General features: G+C 36.4%; 1 protein-coding gene and 1 long non-coding RNA gene across 2 annotated transcripts in view; one reads left to right on the top strand and one right to left on the bottom strand.

Annotated features, from left to right (window-relative positions):
* Positions 1 to 19911, top strand: part of LOC118683466 (uncharacterized) — a 68766-nt gene that overhangs the window by 9470 nt on the left and 39385 nt on the right. The window lies entirely within an intron of this gene.
* On the bottom strand, positions 9216 to 14968 carry iav (transient receptor potential cation channel subfamily V iav). The gene is made up of 10 exons (XM_036376123.2): positions 14108 to 14968; positions 13827 to 14052; positions 13347 to 13768; positions 13134 to 13285; positions 12854 to 13070; positions 12018 to 12179; positions 11763 to 11951; positions 10818 to 11702; positions 9814 to 10037; positions 9216 to 9704 (listed from the first exon to the last, which is right to left on the bottom strand). Exons 1-10 carry the CDS (start codon positions 14936 to 14938, stop codon positions 9530 to 9532), a joined length of 3483 nt encoding a protein of 1160 aa, XP_036232016.2. The 5' UTR covers positions 14939 to 14968; the 3' UTR covers positions 9216 to 9529.

Here is a 19911-nt window from a genome sequence, read left to right as displayed (position 1 = left end):
TAGCAGAACTTCTGACAGGATCACCAAAATTAGAAAGAAAAAAAGATGTGTTTGAACTAAGACCATTAACTAGGTATTGGACGCAAAAAAAAAAAAACAAATGAGATGAAAATTGTATTTTTTGGCAAAAGTTTAAACAAAAAACGCAAATTTTGGTGATAATTTCTCGACTTTTTTAGTTTAGAATCCTCGAACGCTAAACTTTTCAAAGCTAGGATTGGGTTTAACTGAGAATTTAGGACAATATTCTATAAATGTTATAGAATTAAATAAGACAATAAAAAATTGTTTGTTTTTTGAAGCTGTGAAACCCATGTAACCGCTTAACTATCACAATTTGTTTTGGGAGTAAGGAAAATGGGATCAAATTTTTTTTTCCATCTTCAAAAGAGCCTTTGCTGGCAATGGTCAGAAAATCGTGCTGTCTAAAAGCTAATATTTCTAATTGCGAAAAAATTAACAAAATTTTATAATAAGAATTTATTATACCCCCACCGTGTTCTACGACGATAATTCTGTGGTCACCAAAACTTAAGCCTAAAGTCTATTACATTCAGCACTCATCACAATGACAATTATAAAATTTAAATTCCAACTTCATCAATTTCAAGAAAATATGAACCAAAATTGCCTTCACTCGGAATTTTTACTGATTTTCATCATTGCATCATTACTGCTGACGAGACGTGGATTTATGAATATGACGTCGAAAGTGTCGAAACTGTCGCAACAGTCTATCGAATGACGCTCCAAAAATTAGCCGAATTTGAAAAATCAAAACGGCTGAAGATACTGAAGGCTATCCCATAATAAAAATTTCTAATAATCCTTGATAATTTGTTTTTTTTTTGTCAGTCCGGTGAAATTTGAACATATGGTAGAGGAAACCTTCTACATCTCTTCCGTTAGAGCTACCCCTTTAACTTAAATTTAAGGATTTCGTCAAACTACAAGTAATACAAATCAAAGCATTAAAAGTCGTATAAATCTCTACATATATATTATGCATTTAAACCATATTCTTCTTGATTGAATTAACTAATTTACTGGTCAGAGAACTGACATCACATCAATTGACTGCCAAATTAATTACTTCATTTACGCTTGAGCGACTAAAAGGTGAAGCTTCTGTATACCTATTTGTGTAAATAAATTAACTGTGAAGAGTATAGAGCATCTATGTTTAGTTCAATGAGCAATTATTTACACTGCTTCCTACAATATTAAAACATTCGTGGCAACCAAAGGTATACTAGTATGCATTACACCAAAACATATATTTCCTCTGGCGATTAGCTACATTGTTCAATTTATACCATATATGTGTATAAGTATTTTTAACACTTACTATGGGTCTTTGTCCTTTTGCTTTCTGGCACAATATGTCACGATTCATAATCCAAACATTTCACTTCACTTCACTTCACTTTGTTTTAATTAATGACCAAAGGAAGCACATTAGCACATAATATTTAAATGTATGAAAGCATACAGTCGCTCAAAATTTGTCGTAGTATATTATCCAAAGCATTGCTACAATTTCCGAACATATTTTTAAGGTAGGATAAACGTGAAGTAATCAGTTTTTGAGGTATCGGTTTGAATTGTTCATACGTCTTTTTCTCCCAAGAATCTGCTCTCTTTGTGGAAACCGCTAATATCGGATCACTATAGAATATAGTTGCCATACAAACTGACCGATCATTATCAAGTTCTTGTATGAAAACTTTTTTGAAAAGATTTCTTCAGAAAATTCGGCCCGGATTATTGTCCAAGAAAAGGCTACAATCTACAATTAATTTAGATATTCGTTTCCAAACTATAAGTCAATTAGTTGTCTAAAATTGTATTCAATTTCTTATATTATATATGTAGCAACTCTTTCGTTTACGTAATTAGGTCGTTAGGTCTATATTCAAATATTGTTTCGCTGGTTCCAGTATGTATAGGTACGTGAAAGAGTATGTAAGAGGTGAAAGAGTATGTGAAATATAAGTCTCAGAATGTATTGAAGTTCCAACTTGGTATTATAATGATCTCAATACCTCAAATCTAGATAAAAACATGCGAATCTATAAGTATCGTTATGCATATTCAGTGTTTCCAAAATTAATAGATTGCTGAGCAATTTGATTTTAAGGGTCAGAACACCAATTGATCTTTTTTCTCCGTTAAATAACAGTAATATTTAAACTAATATGGGTCACAATAAATAAAAATTAATGTCAAAAGCGCCGAGCTTAACCAGTAAAACGCCTCGATACTAACCAGTGATAACTAAAAAAAAAAGAAGTGGCATAACCTTTGCCAACTTAAAGATCTTTATGTTCTTACATAATTGATGTAGATTAGACAACTCGGTCATTACGGAATTTCCAACAGTTATAGATATTGGTTTACTAAACTAATGGTTTTTGTGCTTCTATGACAGGTCTTTAAAATAAATACACTGATTGTTGTAAAATAGTCTAATAACAACAAAGACAAGAACTAAAACATTAGGCAAGTTGACCAAGGTATTTCAATATTACTGAGATAGAGTGAAGTTTTTTCTCCAAACTGAATTTTTCAAATTTGCTTAAGTGATTACTCGGAAACAAATTATCCGATCATTATTAAATTTTCGGAATGTTCTGTCTATATTTCTTCATACAATAACCTATCCGCCGACATTTTTTAACTTTAAGACATTATCTTCCAGAGAGAATTTTTGTTGTTTCAGATTTCATCTAGGACCTTTTTATTTAAGCGCCGTCGGAGATCGCAAAAAACTCAAAAAACTCAAAAAATTATGCAGTTTTTGCTTAAAACATGTATAAATAAAAATAAAATTATTAAAAGTTAAAATAAAATTTTAAAATAAGTAATACTGAAGTTTTGTCTTTAATTTCCAAAAATCACTTTGTTTTAAGACTGTCACACTAGGTGGCGCCTTAAACATTTTATAATGATCTAAAGCATTTGTTGCTTTCTAAAGAGGAATCCTAGAAATAGGCTAAACTCAAAAAATACACGACTAATCTTATCGAACAGTATATCTGACACATTAAAAAGGGGTTCTGCCAGTTTCGTATTTCTCATGGTCTTTTAGTCGAGCTTAAGCGATTTGAGAATTTATTTACAGCTATAAATATCTCAGATAGTTTCGAATTCTATATAGAGAACACTATCCAAGATTTGGTAGGTCCTTAATAATATTTAATGCTGATAATTTCAAAAATTATAAAAACATAAAAAAGAGTCTGCTTAATTTTATGAGCCACTGTTTGCAACCAATAAGCTCACACGCACACAAGTGCCACCGCATATTATTGCAAAAACAAACAAATAATCATATTACTGCACTATCAAGTGAGCGCGCTGGCAATATACAAAATGTGTTGTGAAATTTATGACACATCAGGGAGCTCAATGTTTATTTTTTGTTGCACTGCTCCTGCGACGTCCTTTGAATGCTTAATTTACCAGCGCTGCATATTCCCTCGAACAAATCCTTAACAAGGATGTAGGTATATATGGGTGTATGTATGTATACGCCCTTGCAAACGTAAACACATTTGTGGTTCTATCCATATACACTTATGAGTGCTGCATCAGCTTCTTGCTGTCATTTAAACAATATACAATTGTTTTTGTTGTAATCTGATTTAAAAATGTTGGTGCACGCATATTTAATGCTCGCCCTCGCTTGCAACTTGATGCGAAACCCTGCACCGTCGTGCTTCCATTATCATATTTGTAATGCTGCTGCTGCTGTTACTGCTGTTACTGCTGTTGTTGCCATTTTGACATGCAACATGCAACATGCATCATGCAATCGAAAGTGCTGCAATGTTTTACAAAAGTTTTGTGTCACTTTTTATTGTTTTTTAGCGTTGTTTCGCCCTCAATGCCGCTCAGCAAAAAGTGGTACAAATCATCGCAAATGCAATTTATCGACGCTTACGATATGCGGACAGACATACCGATATACATTCGTGCATGCACATCGATTGATTGTTCTTCATTTGTCATTATGTAATTTAGTTTGCTGTTTCACTTCTTCTGCCACTTTCGCTTTTGTCTTTCCCTTTGTCGCATTAAATCACATCAAAAGTTTTTCTGGTTTTTGGTTTTACTTTTTTTTTGTTTTGTGTGCTGGCAACTATTCACGAGTCACGTTCTCATGTGACCCAGTTGACTTGGCCACCATAGTGGCGCTTGTGGATTACTGTCAGTTTTGTGTGTGACAAGGTCAGTTTGGCACACTAACACACACACGTGGTGGACAATTGTCATTTATTTTGTATTATTCAGTGGTGAGATTAGCTCAAATCGATAGAGCGCTGTTGTTTTTCGTTTCCATTTGCATGTGGAGACTTCTGGGAATTTTTGAGCTTTTTATAGAATAGGTGAATGAGTATTGCTAACGAAAAATTTCTTTAATCCCACTCGGCCGTTTGTTGAGTGGCGTTTACACAAGGACTTAAAACTTCATAAACCCAAATGTACCTAGTTTAAGCTGAGACCCGGGATCTATGAATGTTTAAGAATCTTCTAATCACATAAATGTTTGACAGTTAATGTTTATTCTAAGCGTTATATTTGTTAGACTGCGCTATATAAGAATCCCAATCACTATTTACTACTTCAAAGTACAGGTTGGTTGAAATTTTTATATTTTCACAAAGAAATAGCAATACTAGCTCCAAATTTTTTTCTCAACTTGGTACATCTATCGCGAGAACACATGCTAAGTTACAAGTCATTCTGACACTTAATTCTTTGCTTACAAGTAATTTGAAGTTGACATGTCAGAGTATTTTTTTAATAAGGAAAAATTTAATATCGAGAGATTAGATTCTTTGTTTTGAAGGGTTTAAAAGCAAAGGAAATTTATGAACAATTGTTAGAAGTATATATGGAGCCCTCACCTTCAAAATGCACCGTTGACTTTTGGGCTGGTGAATTTAGAACTGGTCGTACTAGGCTTGAAGACGATCCACGCGAAGGACGACCAAAAACCGCAACCACACCAGAAATTATTGAGCAAGTTCATAGTATTGTTAGTGAAGATCCAAGTTTGACTAAGCGTGAAATTGCAAATGGGAGAATTATATTATATATGAAAAAGCTATTTAGAAAGTTCGCACACGTTAACAATTTAAGAAAAACTCGATCGAAACCAAATTTCTCAGCATAATTTGGAGCGTTTTAAGCAGAATAAAACCGCTTTTATGCGTCGTTTTTTAAATACGGATGACACTTGAATCTACCACCATGATTCTAAATTGAAACAAGAACGTTTACAGTGGATTGAAGCTGGTTGTTCAGCTCCAAAGCAGGTGAAGTCAAAACGATCAGCAAAGAAGGTTATACCATACGTTTTCGGGATGCAAAACTAATTTTGTTGATTGATTATATGCCGAAAGGTAAAATAATCAACTCGGAATATCATTTCAGCCTTTTGTATTAGCTGGACCTGAAAAAAGCCCTGGTTTGCAGCACAAAAAAATAATTTTTCATCAAGAAAATGCACCTGCTTACAAAAGTGCTTTAACAATGACAAAATTTAACAAATTAAAGTACGAATAGTAGGTCGGTAGTAGTCGCTGGATGCTCAACCGTATTCACCAGATTTGACTTCCAGCGACTACTTACTCTTCAGACAACTGAAACAATTATTTCTTCTCGAAGAAGCTATTACAGCCGTAGACGGGTATTTTTCAGAGCTTCCTGAAAGTCGTTATAGGGATGGCATAAAATTGTTTGAGGATCATTGGAATAAGTGTATTGAAGTTAACCCTTAATAACCTAGAGTTTCAATTTTGATACCAATCTTTTAAACCGGATGTTGAGATTACTATTAGTCTTTTTTATTGGTTGACTGTACTTATTTTACTGTTGTATAATATTCTTTCCAACGAAATTAAAAAAAAAAATCAAATTCCATTATTGTTTCATTTTATCTACATATACACTACAGTACCTTCTAAAAGACTCCGGGCAGGTGCACAAGTACTACCCTCAACTGACGTGCGTTGCGAATGTATTGGTCATGAAAAAATATTTATGGATTCAAGAAATAAGTGTATATTTAATAATTGTAGGAAACTTACCTCCTGGTTCTGTAAAAAGTGTAAAGTGTCGTTATGCGATAATAAAAACAATCAATGTCTCGCATTATTTCATGCCTAGGTATATCTGATTTCTTTATGGTGTTAATGCCTGAAGTATCAAAATTGATACCTGTTTTTTTTCACAATAAATATGTAAATTAAATGTTGTGATTTTTTTAGCTATTTTTTCCTTCATCTAGACCCTCAAGCACACACAAAAAAAAATCACTTTCGTAAATCAGGCCACTAAGGGTTAAAGGAGATTATATTGAATCCAAAAATATATTTCGTACTAAAAACAGAATTTTTTCATTTCGAGCGCAGAAACTTACGAACCAACATGTACTTTCCTCTACTTCATGGTGAATTCTGGTGACGCAAAATCAGAAAATGTTGGAGTTCATTTCTATAAACCAGTCCAGTATGGCTTTTCGGGATTATCGTGCTGGTGTTAGCTATATATAGAGAGCCTATCATATAGGCTAGGATCCAAATCAAAGCGATCATATTTTATATTTTTGAGCGAATTTTAAGATGACAATATCAGTATAAATACATAAACCTGCATAACAGAATCTCCCCATCAGCCCCATCGTCGGTGGTCATATGACTTGTTCGGAATTTAGTACACAACTTACAAGTGGTTGCTTCGCATCCGAGGAGCCTGAATAACACTCATCAATACAATCTTTGGTTTTATCAGTAAATGTTCCCTGATTATCCCGTTATACACCACGAACCAGTTGGTCGACAGCTGTGAAATTTAAACAAATGTCTTTTGAATTTTTTGTCTAGCTACAAATTAGATGAAATCAACTCTACTGACATCCTCTCATTAAAACTGTCAAAGAAATGAAGAAACTGTCCACCTGGCATATTTAATGATTTTTTGGAGATGTGACAGTATCCTTCCGAAAAATTTCGGGGGTAAAAATTTACCAACTATGTGTTAGCGAGATTCTTCTCGTATATGAGTAACGGAAGTCCCAGTTATTCAAACTTTTATAGGGCAGCGTTGAAGCTCCCTTTTGGTTGAATAGGTACGTTAATAAACAAAATTGTCGCATTTTGATAATGATAATTCACAAACGACTTCACGACTGCCATAATGTTACAGTCACTGAAGAATGCTATAGAGCCATAATTATTAATTTGTTCCTACCTGAATTGGACGATGTTGATTTGGACGACAGCTAAATTTTTGGCCATAACACTAAATGATATTATTTGATTCCTTCTTTACTATATTTCTATAATAACTGAAATTAAAAAAAAAAATTTTAAATTTAAAAATGTTATTCCAAAGTAGTAATTTCAAAAATTCGGTAAAAATAAAAATTATTTCGTGAAATTTTCGGTCTTCATTTTTAAGTAAGGACATTGAATCATGATCCACCAAATAATTTAAGTTAAATTTCTTGAGCATCTCCAGCGCAATTTCAAGACACACATTTAGTTGTGATATACATAAAAGTATGTAAATTCGACGTCAAAAAAGAACAAAAACGGGGAAAAACACGTAGGCGCTAGGCGTTGCAAGCTTCACACAGCCCTCTAGTGCTCTTGAAGAGCATATTTTTAAACACCAAAAAAAAATGTGTGACGCAAATAATGTCGCCTGCGATTGCAAATTGTTCTGCTTCAATGCTCGAAAGAAAGCATAGAAGAAAATATGTGTCTTATTTTTAGCAAATTCTGCAGAATTGAAAGCAAATTATTTTCACTTTGCCTTCGACGGTGCGCAAATCAGCTTAGAAATTACGCATACACGCACAAGTTCTGCTCGCATGCGACAATTGCTGACAAATCTGTGAGAGTCTCCACAATTACACCTATTTGCATACGCACTTCTAAGGCAACAGCGCGGACGAGACAGACAAGAAATTTAATTAAGAACTTTTTTGTCTCTTTGTTTGTGTGCAGAAATTTAATTAAAAAGTTTTGGGCGTAGCGATTTTGAGAGCAAGTGCAACTAGAAAATACTACACGTGAGCGGTAAATAAAGGGTGTTTTTCTGGGCATGCAGTTTTCAAGAAGAAATATTACGCATATAATTTATTGTCATGGGCAAGAATTGACAGCTTTCTTATAAAGATAAGTTTCTGTCACTATGTTTTAAAAATTACTTCGGTCAAGTGACAGCCGCGGCTGGCTCGAATTTATTTGACCCAATTTTCGACCAATCTTTTTTCAGCAATTGAGGTTGTGTGTCAGCAATAATGCGCCGAATATTCTTTTACAAAGCAAGCGACTTCAAATAACTCCACCAAAAATTGTCCAGCGGTTTTTAATCACATGACCTTGAAGGCACGCCACAGACCTAAGACGCTCACCAAAAGTGTTCTTCAATAAATTGATTGTTTCGTTGGCTGTATGACATCTAGCGCCGCCTTATTGGAACCAAAGATCGATCACATCAGTGTCCTCAAATTCAGGTCAATAAAAGTCATTAATCATGGATTTATATGTTTTTCATTGACTGTATCTTTATGATCGGCTTAACTTTTGACGAAATATGGACCAATGATTCCTTCTACCCATAGAGCACACCACACAGTTACTTCTGGAGGATGTAACGGCGTCCCAAGAATGACTTGTGGATTATCATTACTGCAAATGCAGCCATATTATTTATTGATGTTATTGATTCAATCAAAATTGAGCTTCAACGCTAAACAAAAATTTCTTGTGAAAATCGGAAACGTTGGCGATCTTGTTTTGGGCCCATTCACCGAACGTGGAATGAGTTTAAAGGTTGACAGATAATCCCATACGGGTCTTCTTCAATACTCGCGATTATGTTGACCGAATCATGGACACAGCGCGCGAAGCGTCACGCTAACCGAACCATTAGTAATTAACTTGCACGATTCGCAAACATTGCTACGGATTAAGTCTGTTCATTATGAAATGGCAAACCAAACAGCTTTCAAAAAGACCAGCTACGAAACAAGTACTGCCTCATTATAAAGCACACATCTAAAAAAAGCACCCGTTATAACATATATTGTAGGTTGGCACAAATGAAAGTGTATATACATATGCATGTATTGTTTTAACAACAAAATCGTATGACATCAACGTCAGCGTTTACAAGAAAATGTGTTTTTTCCCCAGTTTACGCTTAAAATATATATTTTGTTTCAACAAATAAATTTATGCAAGTGCTGTTGTATTACCAAAAATATACACTTTTTTGCCACCACTTCGGCTAAAACTGCAATTTTCACCGTTATACACGAATAATAACACCTATGGCGTTGGCAAATTTTCCAAACCAAAAATTAAACTGTGCAAAAAGCCGTAAATAAACGCCCAAACGGTTTTCAGCAATTTTGTATTTCCAACTACAACTACAAACACGCATATGTATATGTATGTAGATATGCATATATCGTAATTTTAATGCGTGTATGCGTGCGCTTTCGTTTTCACTTTCGCGCTAATATTTTGTTGATGTTTTGCAATTCGCGCGTACTCCATGGCTCTAGCGGATCTGGCGGTGATAAGCGTTCGTTCACCGGTTGCTTACGGCCTGGCGCTGAGGCACCTCGTGGGTGTGTTGATTTGCCGTCGTCCGCGTCATGGGACTGCTCGGGCGAAATTCTGTGCGTATAGAATAAATGACGGGAAATTTAAGTGAATTTTGTTGCCACAGCTAGCAAAATCAAAATGCATAGAAAAACATTGCAAATGTTTCATTATCGCTGCTGACCTATTTTTACGCTTGATGCGTGCGCTTTTTGCGCGTCGTGCTGCATCATCCTGCTGGTATTGTCGCTTACGCAGGTGAAATTGCTTCATTGTCGCATGCACCTCCTCAACGGTTGGGCAGTCTTCGCTGTCGTCACGCTCATTGCCGGTTTCCGTTTCCACCTCGGCTTCCTGTTCGATGGTTAATGTATGCTCCTCGGCCAGTGCGGCTACAAAATTAAATTCCTAAAAGTTATGAGGTTAGAAAGTGCATAATGAGTGGTAAAGATCTTGCATTTAAAAAGAGATTATATGGAGAACAATGTGATTTTGCAATTGAAAAATCGCGAGCACTCAAACGATAGAAGGAAGAATAGGTTATTAATACCTATGATCTATTTTAAGTTGGGTTGATTGAGTATTTTCCAAAGCTAACCCAATGAAATTTATTAAGGGTCTTGAGTGCTCTTGTAGTTGTATTACATTTAGATCTTTGAACTCGGCGCATAAACTGGACACTTTTCTGAATATATTATTTAAATCTTGGATAAGACTTCTAATTTTTGATGATCAGGAGGACACGGTCTTTGTTAAGTACCATAAAATATAGGAAATTTGGATTCCAATTCATTTAGAAAAAAACTCTGGTATTCATATTTCGTACTAACCCTTACCACGGGAAATAAACCTCTCGTCAGAATCAGCTTTAAAGTGAGACTACAAGTTTCAGTATCTTCCGACAATGTCTCGACATAAGAGGAGAACGATGCGCTATTGAATTTTTCTCAAAAACACATAGAAGGAACACTTCGAGCTCGTTAAAGGCTTACAAAGTGTATCCGGTTTCGAATATAAAGACTCAGGGAGATTCCAAGAAAGAAAAAAGTAAGATTTTTACTTGTAGAATCCACTGGTACCTATGCCCATATGTCTCGATAATAGACCTAAGTTATTTGTATCAAATATTCGTTTATAGTGAATCTCCTTTTCGCTCCTTTTTAATGTAAATCTTACATTCTAACTCACCGGTTCTTCTTCGGGCTGTGGTAAATTATGCGACCACACTGATGGTATGAGCTTGAGTGGACTGCCGCCAATCGATTCCTTTTTAATTTGAGCTTTCGACAAGGCGCTCTTTGTCCGACGCGAAAGCGACAATTTACCCAAAATTGGTCTGCCACCACCATCACTCTCCTCTGTCTCGATGTCGGCCAGCATTTTCAGGAACTCCTCTAACTTTTCTGGATCAACAACATCTTTTGGATCCTGGAAGAGTGTAGTTAAGTTTGAGCTGAGCGGCGTAACCAAGTCGTCGGTTGGCGCAGCTACTGCTGCTGCTGCGGCACTAGTGGTTGCTGCTGTTGTTGTTATCGATGTGGTTGCACCAACCGTGCCTGCTGTTTGTATCGTTACAGCGCCTGCGGTAGTTGTAGCGGCTGCTGCTGACAAGAGCAATGCATTGGTGGCTGGAGTCGGTATCGGATGCATACCCATTGTCTGCTCCACCAAATCCAAAGCTTTATTGGCCAACTGTTGTAGACCTACAAAGTATTGTGGATCATGTACTTCAGGTCGCCGATCAGCGAGAAAGATCAAATCTCGTAGGGGATCGGGTGCAGGCTGTTGATTCTGCTGTTGTTGTTGTGTGGTGGTTTTACCATCTGCACGCGTATCAGTGAGAGAAGTGCGTAGTTGCAAACCGGAGCTCGAGGCTGGATCGTTAGCAAAAGACAACATATCCATAGCGTTGGTAAGATCACTTTGTGGATTTAAATTATAGGGATCCTTAAGCTTCTTTTTGGTAATTTTAATCGGACTGGAAATAGAAGCGCGTCCCCACATCAGTCGTCGCATTTGCTCACCTGTCATACCGCGCTTTTTTAGTGCACTCAGTGTTACGCGTCCAACACGCTGCAAGATTACGGTGATTTATACACGTTTTACCGTTTTCAAGATATGCATTGAACTCACTTTCCAATTCGACACAGCGCCTTTGCGTTGCTTGGCTCTGGTCTTCGCTTTACTCTTGATAACCATAACACCGCGTACCTCATAACCGGAATCATCTATAGGCCCAAGTGGTATAGAATAGGCTTCCAGATAATTTTTCGCATCAGCTTGTGGCACAGCACGTTCCAAAGTGACTACTATTTTGGCCCACTAAGCCGTGTCGAAAAGGATTCTGTATAAATTTGAATAATCCACTAGCCATTTTTAAAATTTTACCTGCTTCATCCACTCTTTCTCGGAACGCTCAATCACTTGTGCGTACGTATTGCCCATCATAGCGATCAACATATTCAATAAAAGTATGGGCACAAAAATCATGAAGATCACAAACACTGTCTTCGATAAGTTCGGATACGTTGTGTTATTCAAATCGGGATACTTGAGAATAAATTGAGAAAATAAATGGAAAATATTAAAAAATAACGAGAGATGTAGTTGTTCCTTTCAAAAGTATTCTCCCTCAGGAACTAAGCAGAACTTTATAGTTTTACTAAAGCTCAGATGATGCTCATATGGGACTACGAGCAGGAGCAGAAAAACTAAACATTTAGAAAGTTCATTTCGAGTATAACTCTTTCTTTTCGAATGAAAATTTGGTTCAAAGAAACTCATATTCTTTCATAGAAGTCTTAAGGTCTTAAAATATCAAATGTTTCGGTTCAAATCCATGGTCGTTTCGACGAAATCTGTTCTATGAATCTTTGTCTTTCGGACCGAATTTATATGCTAATTCATCGATTCGGTTTCATTGTTCCTTCAGTCAATCAACAAATTCCCATACCTATGCACCAACTTCAGAACAATGGCTGGATGTTGAGCCATATTCGATCGAACACAATACAGTTTTTGAGAAACTCTTTCGATTTGATACTCTTTTTAGAGGTGTAAAAATTGTGTTCTGTTTTAAGCAAGCAGATTGCTGAAAACTTCGAGCTTCAGAACATATACTCCGTTTACAGGTTTTTAACTAAGGTTTCTAAAAAGGTATTAACGGCTACGTTATACTACAAAAATGTACCACAAAATAATCTATTAACTTCCGACTAACTTACATTATAATCACCAAGTGTTGTCTGAAACAATGCCATCCATGTACTCGGGAAGGTGTTGAACATAGTCGATTGAATCTGCGGATGCCCTTTGTAGAGAAAATAAAAAGCTTGAGAAAAGCCACACAAGACAATGCAGTATATAATGCCGAATGTGAACATATCACCGGTTATCATAGAGTAGATCATGGTTACAAAAGGACCCGTCAGACGAATAGCACTGGGAAAAGACGTATATTTTTTTGATGAAACCAACAAATGATGTGTCATCAAGACCACTCACCCTGCAAAAAACATTAATAAAAACCAGCTGCCCGGTACAGCAAAAATAAGTATGGCTTCCTCGGTGTCTGTATCGCCCATTAAACGAAAAGGTATGCAAGCGAGAATCATCAGATTAGAAACAAGAAATATAGCCTTGGCCGGTGCATGAGTCTGAAGGTATTAGAATAGACAAACTATAATTTCTGTGAAGTGCCAAAGTAGTTGAACTCACTAATTGTTTCAGAAACGCTGGTAGTCCTTGATTTTTTATCTCATCACCCTGCTGAAAGATGACATAACTCAGGACGCCTACAATCGTACAAAACTCCGCGCCATAACGCACAATAGTCTGCACATCGTACTCTTCGTCTTCCGTCTCCTCTGCGAGCTCAAGCGTTTTTGCGTCTTTCGAAGTGATGCCACTTGTAGCTACCTCATCTTCATCGTCGTCAGCCACATGCGCAGGCCGCATATAAACCGAAACGGAGAGACAAAGCAAGTGAACAAGCAGAATGAGCAGACGCTTTAAGAATTGATTCTGAGCAAATGTTTTCCATTTCTCCTCCAGCAAACGTTGTATGATACCGCCATCCAACATATCCAAATGTTCCTCTTTGGTGCCGTTCAAGATGATAAAAAGCGCTGAGTTCCAGTCTGGGAAAAACGAAAATCTTCAAAATAACTGTGAAGATCTGATTTGGCAGTAACTCACTCGTGCGTCCGTCTGGTAGCAATGTATCCAAAGCATTTAGCGGATAACCCGAGCAGGTGATATTGCTGTAACGCCAGAACTCACGTGCCGAAAGCTCCAACATCTCGCGGAAGACCTCTGCGCGGCCCAATTTGCACGAAAGGGTCAGTGGTGTCAGTCCACTGTGATTAGCAATACCATTCTTGGCTGGTGTTTTCGGGTGACGCAGCGCATAACCGAACATATCCTTGACAATATGAAATTATTTATAAAATACCACTCCAACCAATCAACGAACTCACCAACTTATCGCACACAACTACCATATGTAGTATCATATTTCCAAACGAATCTTGCGCATCCGGATCAGCACCGCAATCCAGCAACAAATTATATACGCTCTCATTAGCGCAACAAGCAGCCCAAGCTAGCGGATACTCACCTAAGTAAGCGAGACCTTCGTAGTCCGTCGACTTGGCTGGATTGCGACGCTGCTGATCGCGTGGTAAAAAGAAACTACCGATTGCACGTTGATTTATGTCCGCGCCTGCTTCAATGAGATCGGCCACGAGCTCATTATTGCTATAAGCAATCGCCAAATGTAATGCACTAGCGCCCAAATACTCTTCACCTTCCATCACATCTTGTGCGAGATTTGGAAAGACGCGTATCAGTACACGCGCCAACTTCGTATGTATCTTTGAATCGCATATGATAAGCACATGTAGTAGACTCTCACCGAGTGCACCACGAAACTGCATTTGCCAGCAAGCTTTATGATCCTCCCACTTGCCGAGTGGATCGTGTCGCGAGAGTGACGCCTCAATCGGTATGGTTACCTCTGTGTGATCACGATATTTCCAGCGCAGAAATTCGGCGCGATTGATCACCTGTCCTTTGCCATCATTGTACATGAAGATGCCGAACTGTTCGCGTATTAGCTGCTCCACGGCGACCAGGCCGCCAGTGTTGAGTGCATCAATGAGGTCACCGCCACGCTTGTAGTCTGCAAGCTTGTAGAGCAGACATTTGTTGGCCGTTGGCGAAGATTGTGAAATGACGGCGTCCAGTATGGCGCCTGGTTTCATCTCTTCGGGTTTTTTGCGTAGACATTTTTTCAAAAAGAATTTCATGTTTAATATATTTATTTGTTTTAAACAGTTGCAAACACGTTTTTAACATCGGCTTTACACGAAGTTATGTAAAACTATTTGATCGATAGTCAACAGGAAGCGCGAAATAGCTTAGCAACATTTCAAGCCATGGTTGCCTTGTTGTTCAGAAGTAAATAAACATTTGCCATCTTTTCGGTTTGGATGGCAATCTAATTTTTATTTCTCTATCTTTGATTATCTTCGCGTTCGATTTGATTTCATTCATAAAACAATACGTCGTATATCGCGAATTACAGCGGAGTTGCGATATGCTTTGCTCTAAGGTTAATGTCGCTTCTTTAAAGAATTTTATGCAAATCAGTAGTCGTGTCTCAGATTTGATAGCAGAATAACAAAGCACACATGTAAACTTGGTACAATAATCCTATTGTGGGGTTCTCGAGACTTCACGCGGTGCTTTCGAATCTGTTGGAATGTCTGTATAAGAAGTTTTTCTAAACCGAGAGCGGTAAAACACAAATGGGTAATTGATGTCGACCTTAAGTGAGGATATTGAGGAATCGGTTTTTTTTAAATTACTATTTAAGTTACAGTCACGTTTTCCGTATATAGCAAGAGGAGGTCGACTAAATAATCTGGTACACGAAGCGGCTTTCTATAGGGAAATTCCTCTGGTAACAGAATTACTGACAGCTGAACTTTCTCTCGCAGTATCAAGTAATGTTATTATAAATACACTTTCCGAAATCAGCGGTAAATGTTAACTTGTTTTAAGATACCATATTCTGTGCTACAATTATCGACTCACTATTCACGCGGACGTAGCACCACGTCTGCACTCATAAACTGATGGACCAATAGTGTAAGACTGAAGTTAGAAGATAAACTAGAAGATATTCAGAAGACGTGAACTTCGGATAGTATAGACAATTAAATATCTTAGAACTAAAATTGACCTAAGACCAACCAAATTGTTAATAAGCGTACAACCGGCTAATATCGGTCAAAGTATATGGGGCGCAGAGTTAGAAATACACCCGAACAGGGTATATTAAGTTTGCTACGAAGTTTGTAACACCTAGAAGGAAACGTCGGAGACCCTATCAAGTGAATACATAAGTTATCAGCATGATGAGCTGAGTTGAATTAGCCATGTCCGTCTGTCGGTTCGTCCGTCTGTATATAAGCGAACTAGTCTCCCAGTTTTTGAGATATCGATCTTAAATTTAGTCTATGACCGTTTCTCATCAAAAAGCTGAACATTTGTCGGTATAGCCGATATCGCACCACTATCGCATATAGCTGACATACAAACTGAACGATCGGAATCAAGTGCTTGTATGAAAAACGCTTTCATTTCACGAGATATCTTCATGAAACTTGAAACGAATTAATATATAAAGCAATAATGGAATATTCGAAGAAATTGTTCAGATCGAGTCACTAAAGCATATTGCTGACATACAAGCTGAACGATCGGAATCAAGTTATTCTAAGGAACCTTTTATATTTGTGAAGGGTATTATAGCTTCAGTGCAACCGAAATTAACGTTTTTTCTGGTTTTTAGTAGTAGATAGGTCCGAGTGTTTAAACCAATGGTTAAACTAGTGACTGATAAACTACAGTTCTAGAAGACACCAATCTGTCGAAAAAAATACAAAAAATCAAATTGTTACAGTGATGTAAACTGGTGTTTATCAAGTTGATCAAATGTTTGAGAAATAATGATTACCTCTACTGGGTTAGATAAAAACTGATAAATCAAAGGAGAGTATATACGAGGCTTCTCTTCGATCTACATCATAAAAATCTCTCAACATCAATATTTAGAATAAAGCATCAAGCACAAGAATACAAATTTTATGCCAAATTGTAAACGTAAATATTTACGAAAATTATTTAAATTTTTCAATTATTTATTTAATGTTTTTAAGCCATTTGTGATTTAAATTACCCACTGCTTGTTTTGCCGATATATTTTTACCGATTTTAATTTCCACCAAAATTGCTTTACAGTTATTTATTTGGAAATGAGGAAGGTAAAGCGTTCACAAGGAAAGATACTAGAATTCAATTAAATATTATTTTCGGCGTTGTCATAGCAATGTAAAATTCACAAAGCTTTTCGCTTTATGTGCCTGCATAACACTATAGGTTTATATATGTTGATATGTTAACATGCATGCTCACCAGTGCATAAATAATTGCATCCCACCGGCGTTTAGCGTGAATTGGCAATTTTTTACAATTCTTTTTTTCCGAGTGTAAATAATAAAACACATACCAAAAACATGACTTACACATACATACACATGCGTACGTATACAAATATGTGTGCATTCAAAAGGTAACTGAATATTAGAAATATTTTGGTAGACAACGAAACTATGCCCCGTTATCAACGGCATATTAAATAGTAAATCATATTTTAGAAAAATGAAAAGTAAAATATTTGTGGCGTTAAAAATTATTGGCGCAAATTTAGACATTTTCCATTGAAACGATATTACTTTTATGCAATATAGCAATGTATAAATGGCTACATATAGTATATTGATGTGTTATAGTGATGTATTATAGTGTCGTTCGTTGACTATATATTTGCACAGAAATTTACTTGCATTGGGTTTTAGGAAATACTCACCAATGATCACTGGAATTGAAGTGCTGAAATGAGAAAATTGTTTATTATTATTTGTGGCAAATACATTTTAAATTTTTAAAAAGTACTTATATTTAACAGACTTTGGAGTTCAATTTATAGAGTGTCGGTTGTTATTAAGCAAACAACTATTATATTTACAATTAGATTCAAGATTTTTAATATGAAATACTAAGAATAAAATTTGTTAATCAGAATTCAATAAAATTGGGTATAATGCAACAGCACTACAATAAAACCTTATAAGATTATTGGAACTCCTTACACGTGCCACTTAGTCCACATACATATCGACATATTTTTATTCTCTGTACAAGGTATATTAAGTTTACCATATCCCTCAGATTTTAGTTGTCGATCTGTAATTTTGCACACGTTCTTCTTTTCTCAAGCTGCTGATATACCCTGCTCAGGGTATAATAAACAATACAGAAGCGCAAATATCAACTTTCTGCAACACTTATGAGTTTTAAATCCATTTAATCTGCCCCAAATTTGTCCAACCACTCACCTACTTAAGGTAACTGCTCATATTGGCAATTTTACTTTGCGCATATCAAATATTAATAGATAATTTATTAAATAATAGTGGCACTAAAATCCACCCAATTTATGCAAGCACACTCCACACTGCACTCTTGCTACTTTGGAGTACATTTGAGTTTTACACATAATCATATCTTCTGTGCCTGGCTTCACTATAAAATATGTTGCACATACAGCTCGTAAATGTGGAGTTGCACGTGTGCATCGCGTTTGTTGGGCAGATGCAACCTGAAGTCAGTAGGTTAGTCGGTTAGTTGGCACAATCTCACACTGACTCAAAGTGATTGTGGTTGTTGAGGTGTAGCAGGAGCGATGGGAACAAAGGACGCCATTGTTTTCGCTCCACTTTTTGAGGTAGACACTTTTCTGATATGCCAGAAAATGTGGTAGTCACGTGCGCCTGATATATGGGCACATATACCTACATACTCTGTAATTATGTGTGGTTGTTAGTGCGCGTACTCTTCTTCACTAGAATATTCACTTATTCGCAGTTTGGCAAGCAGCCGCTGCACGTTTTGTGGAAATAATTTGCTTGCCATCCGCTCTATCGCTACTCTCAACTCTATACCGTAGTTTGTGGCTGCTCTAAACATTTTCACCTCGTCTTGCTCACTACAAGTGAAAGCATTGATTGCATGTGTGGTGGAACGAGCGAGCTAACCGACAGGAAGAGAAGGCGTAGAAACGGTTAAGGCTGGGCGCACAGGTGCTTGGCCAGTTGGTGTGTCTGTGAGTGGCTCAAAGCAATTATTGTTGAGTTTATATTGTTGCTTTACTGGTGTGTGCTGCTCTCACCCGCAATGCAGTAGTGTTGTTGTATTAATTTCAATTTCATCCTTCGTTCGTTTATATTTCTTTGCTGTTATTGTAAGGATAATGTTGTTCGCAGCTTGTATAAGTATGTTCTTGCTAGTTTTATTGGTAATTTTAAGTTCCATTTGATTATTTTAGCCTGCAATTTCTGTTGCCTCGGGTGTATCATTAACACGAACACGTATAAAAATACCAAAAATTTAGAACCTTGTAGTTTTCTCAGTGAAAATTACTATTAATGCTAGAATATAAAGTTTTGAGTTAATTTTAGCATTTTAGAAATGTTTAGTCGTATGGTCAAGAATTTTGAAATAAATGAATTCGCAGTGTTATTCGTACTACAGAATATTTTATCAGAGCAGCTTCTGCAATATCGCTTAATCTTAATATGTAATAAAAGTTATACCATACATAAAGTAACATGCTCATCTCAACATCTCCTGCATACTTATTACTATATGCGGTATAATATTAATTGGAGAGTTCCGAGACATTGGAAAATCTGAACATACTTCGTCTATTGTAGTAAGAAAAGTGTCAATATACTAAGTTCTGTGTCAATACTTCTTATATTACTGGATTTATCGATTGTTAAGTTAAGTAAGTAGACCGCAAACCCGAATAGGCTTAATGAATCATATTCATGAGTAGAAAAGAGGACATAAAAATATTGAGATTAATGAAACTCACGGAATATTTTGCCTAGAAAATAATAGTGCACTATACGGTTTTCAAAAAAGAAATCCATTACTTTTCAATTAAGTTGAATGTTTTTTTTAGCATAATTATAATAATCTGTTTTATGTGAACTGTGCTCCGTTTTGTCCGATAACTTGTTGCAATTTTGAAGGTAATTTCATAATGCCACTCACACAGAAGCCTTCATCCCTATTGGCAAAACACTGAGACATTCGATTTTTAATAGCTTACAATTAGATAGCAAAATCTTCCTGACCACCTATTCTG

This window comes from Bactrocera oleae, chromosome 5 (genome assembly GCF_042242935.1).
Source record: "Bactrocera oleae isolate idBacOlea1 chromosome 5, idBacOlea1, whole genome shotgun sequence".
Taxonomy (NCBI): domain Eukaryota; kingdom Metazoa; phylum Arthropoda; class Insecta; order Diptera; family Tephritidae; genus Bactrocera; species Bactrocera oleae.
The sequence above is the reverse complement of the archived record's forward strand: the minus strand, read 5'-3'. Positions and strand labels throughout refer to the sequence as shown.

Bases quoted from the DNA above. Each gene is read 5' to 3' on its own strand.
- iav (XM_036376123.2), bottom strand. From the start codon at position 14,938: ATGAAATTCTTTTTGAAAAAATGTCTACGCAAAAAACCCGAAGAGATG. The intron at 14,053-14,107 runs GTGAGTTCGTTG...CATATTGTCAAG, and splicing joins TAGTTGTGTGCGATAAGTTG to GATATGTTCGGTTATGCGCT. The intron at 13,071-13,133 runs GTGAGTGGTCTT...GTCTTTTCCCAG, and splicing joins TTATTAATGTTTTTTGCAGG to TGCTATTCGTCTGACGGGTC.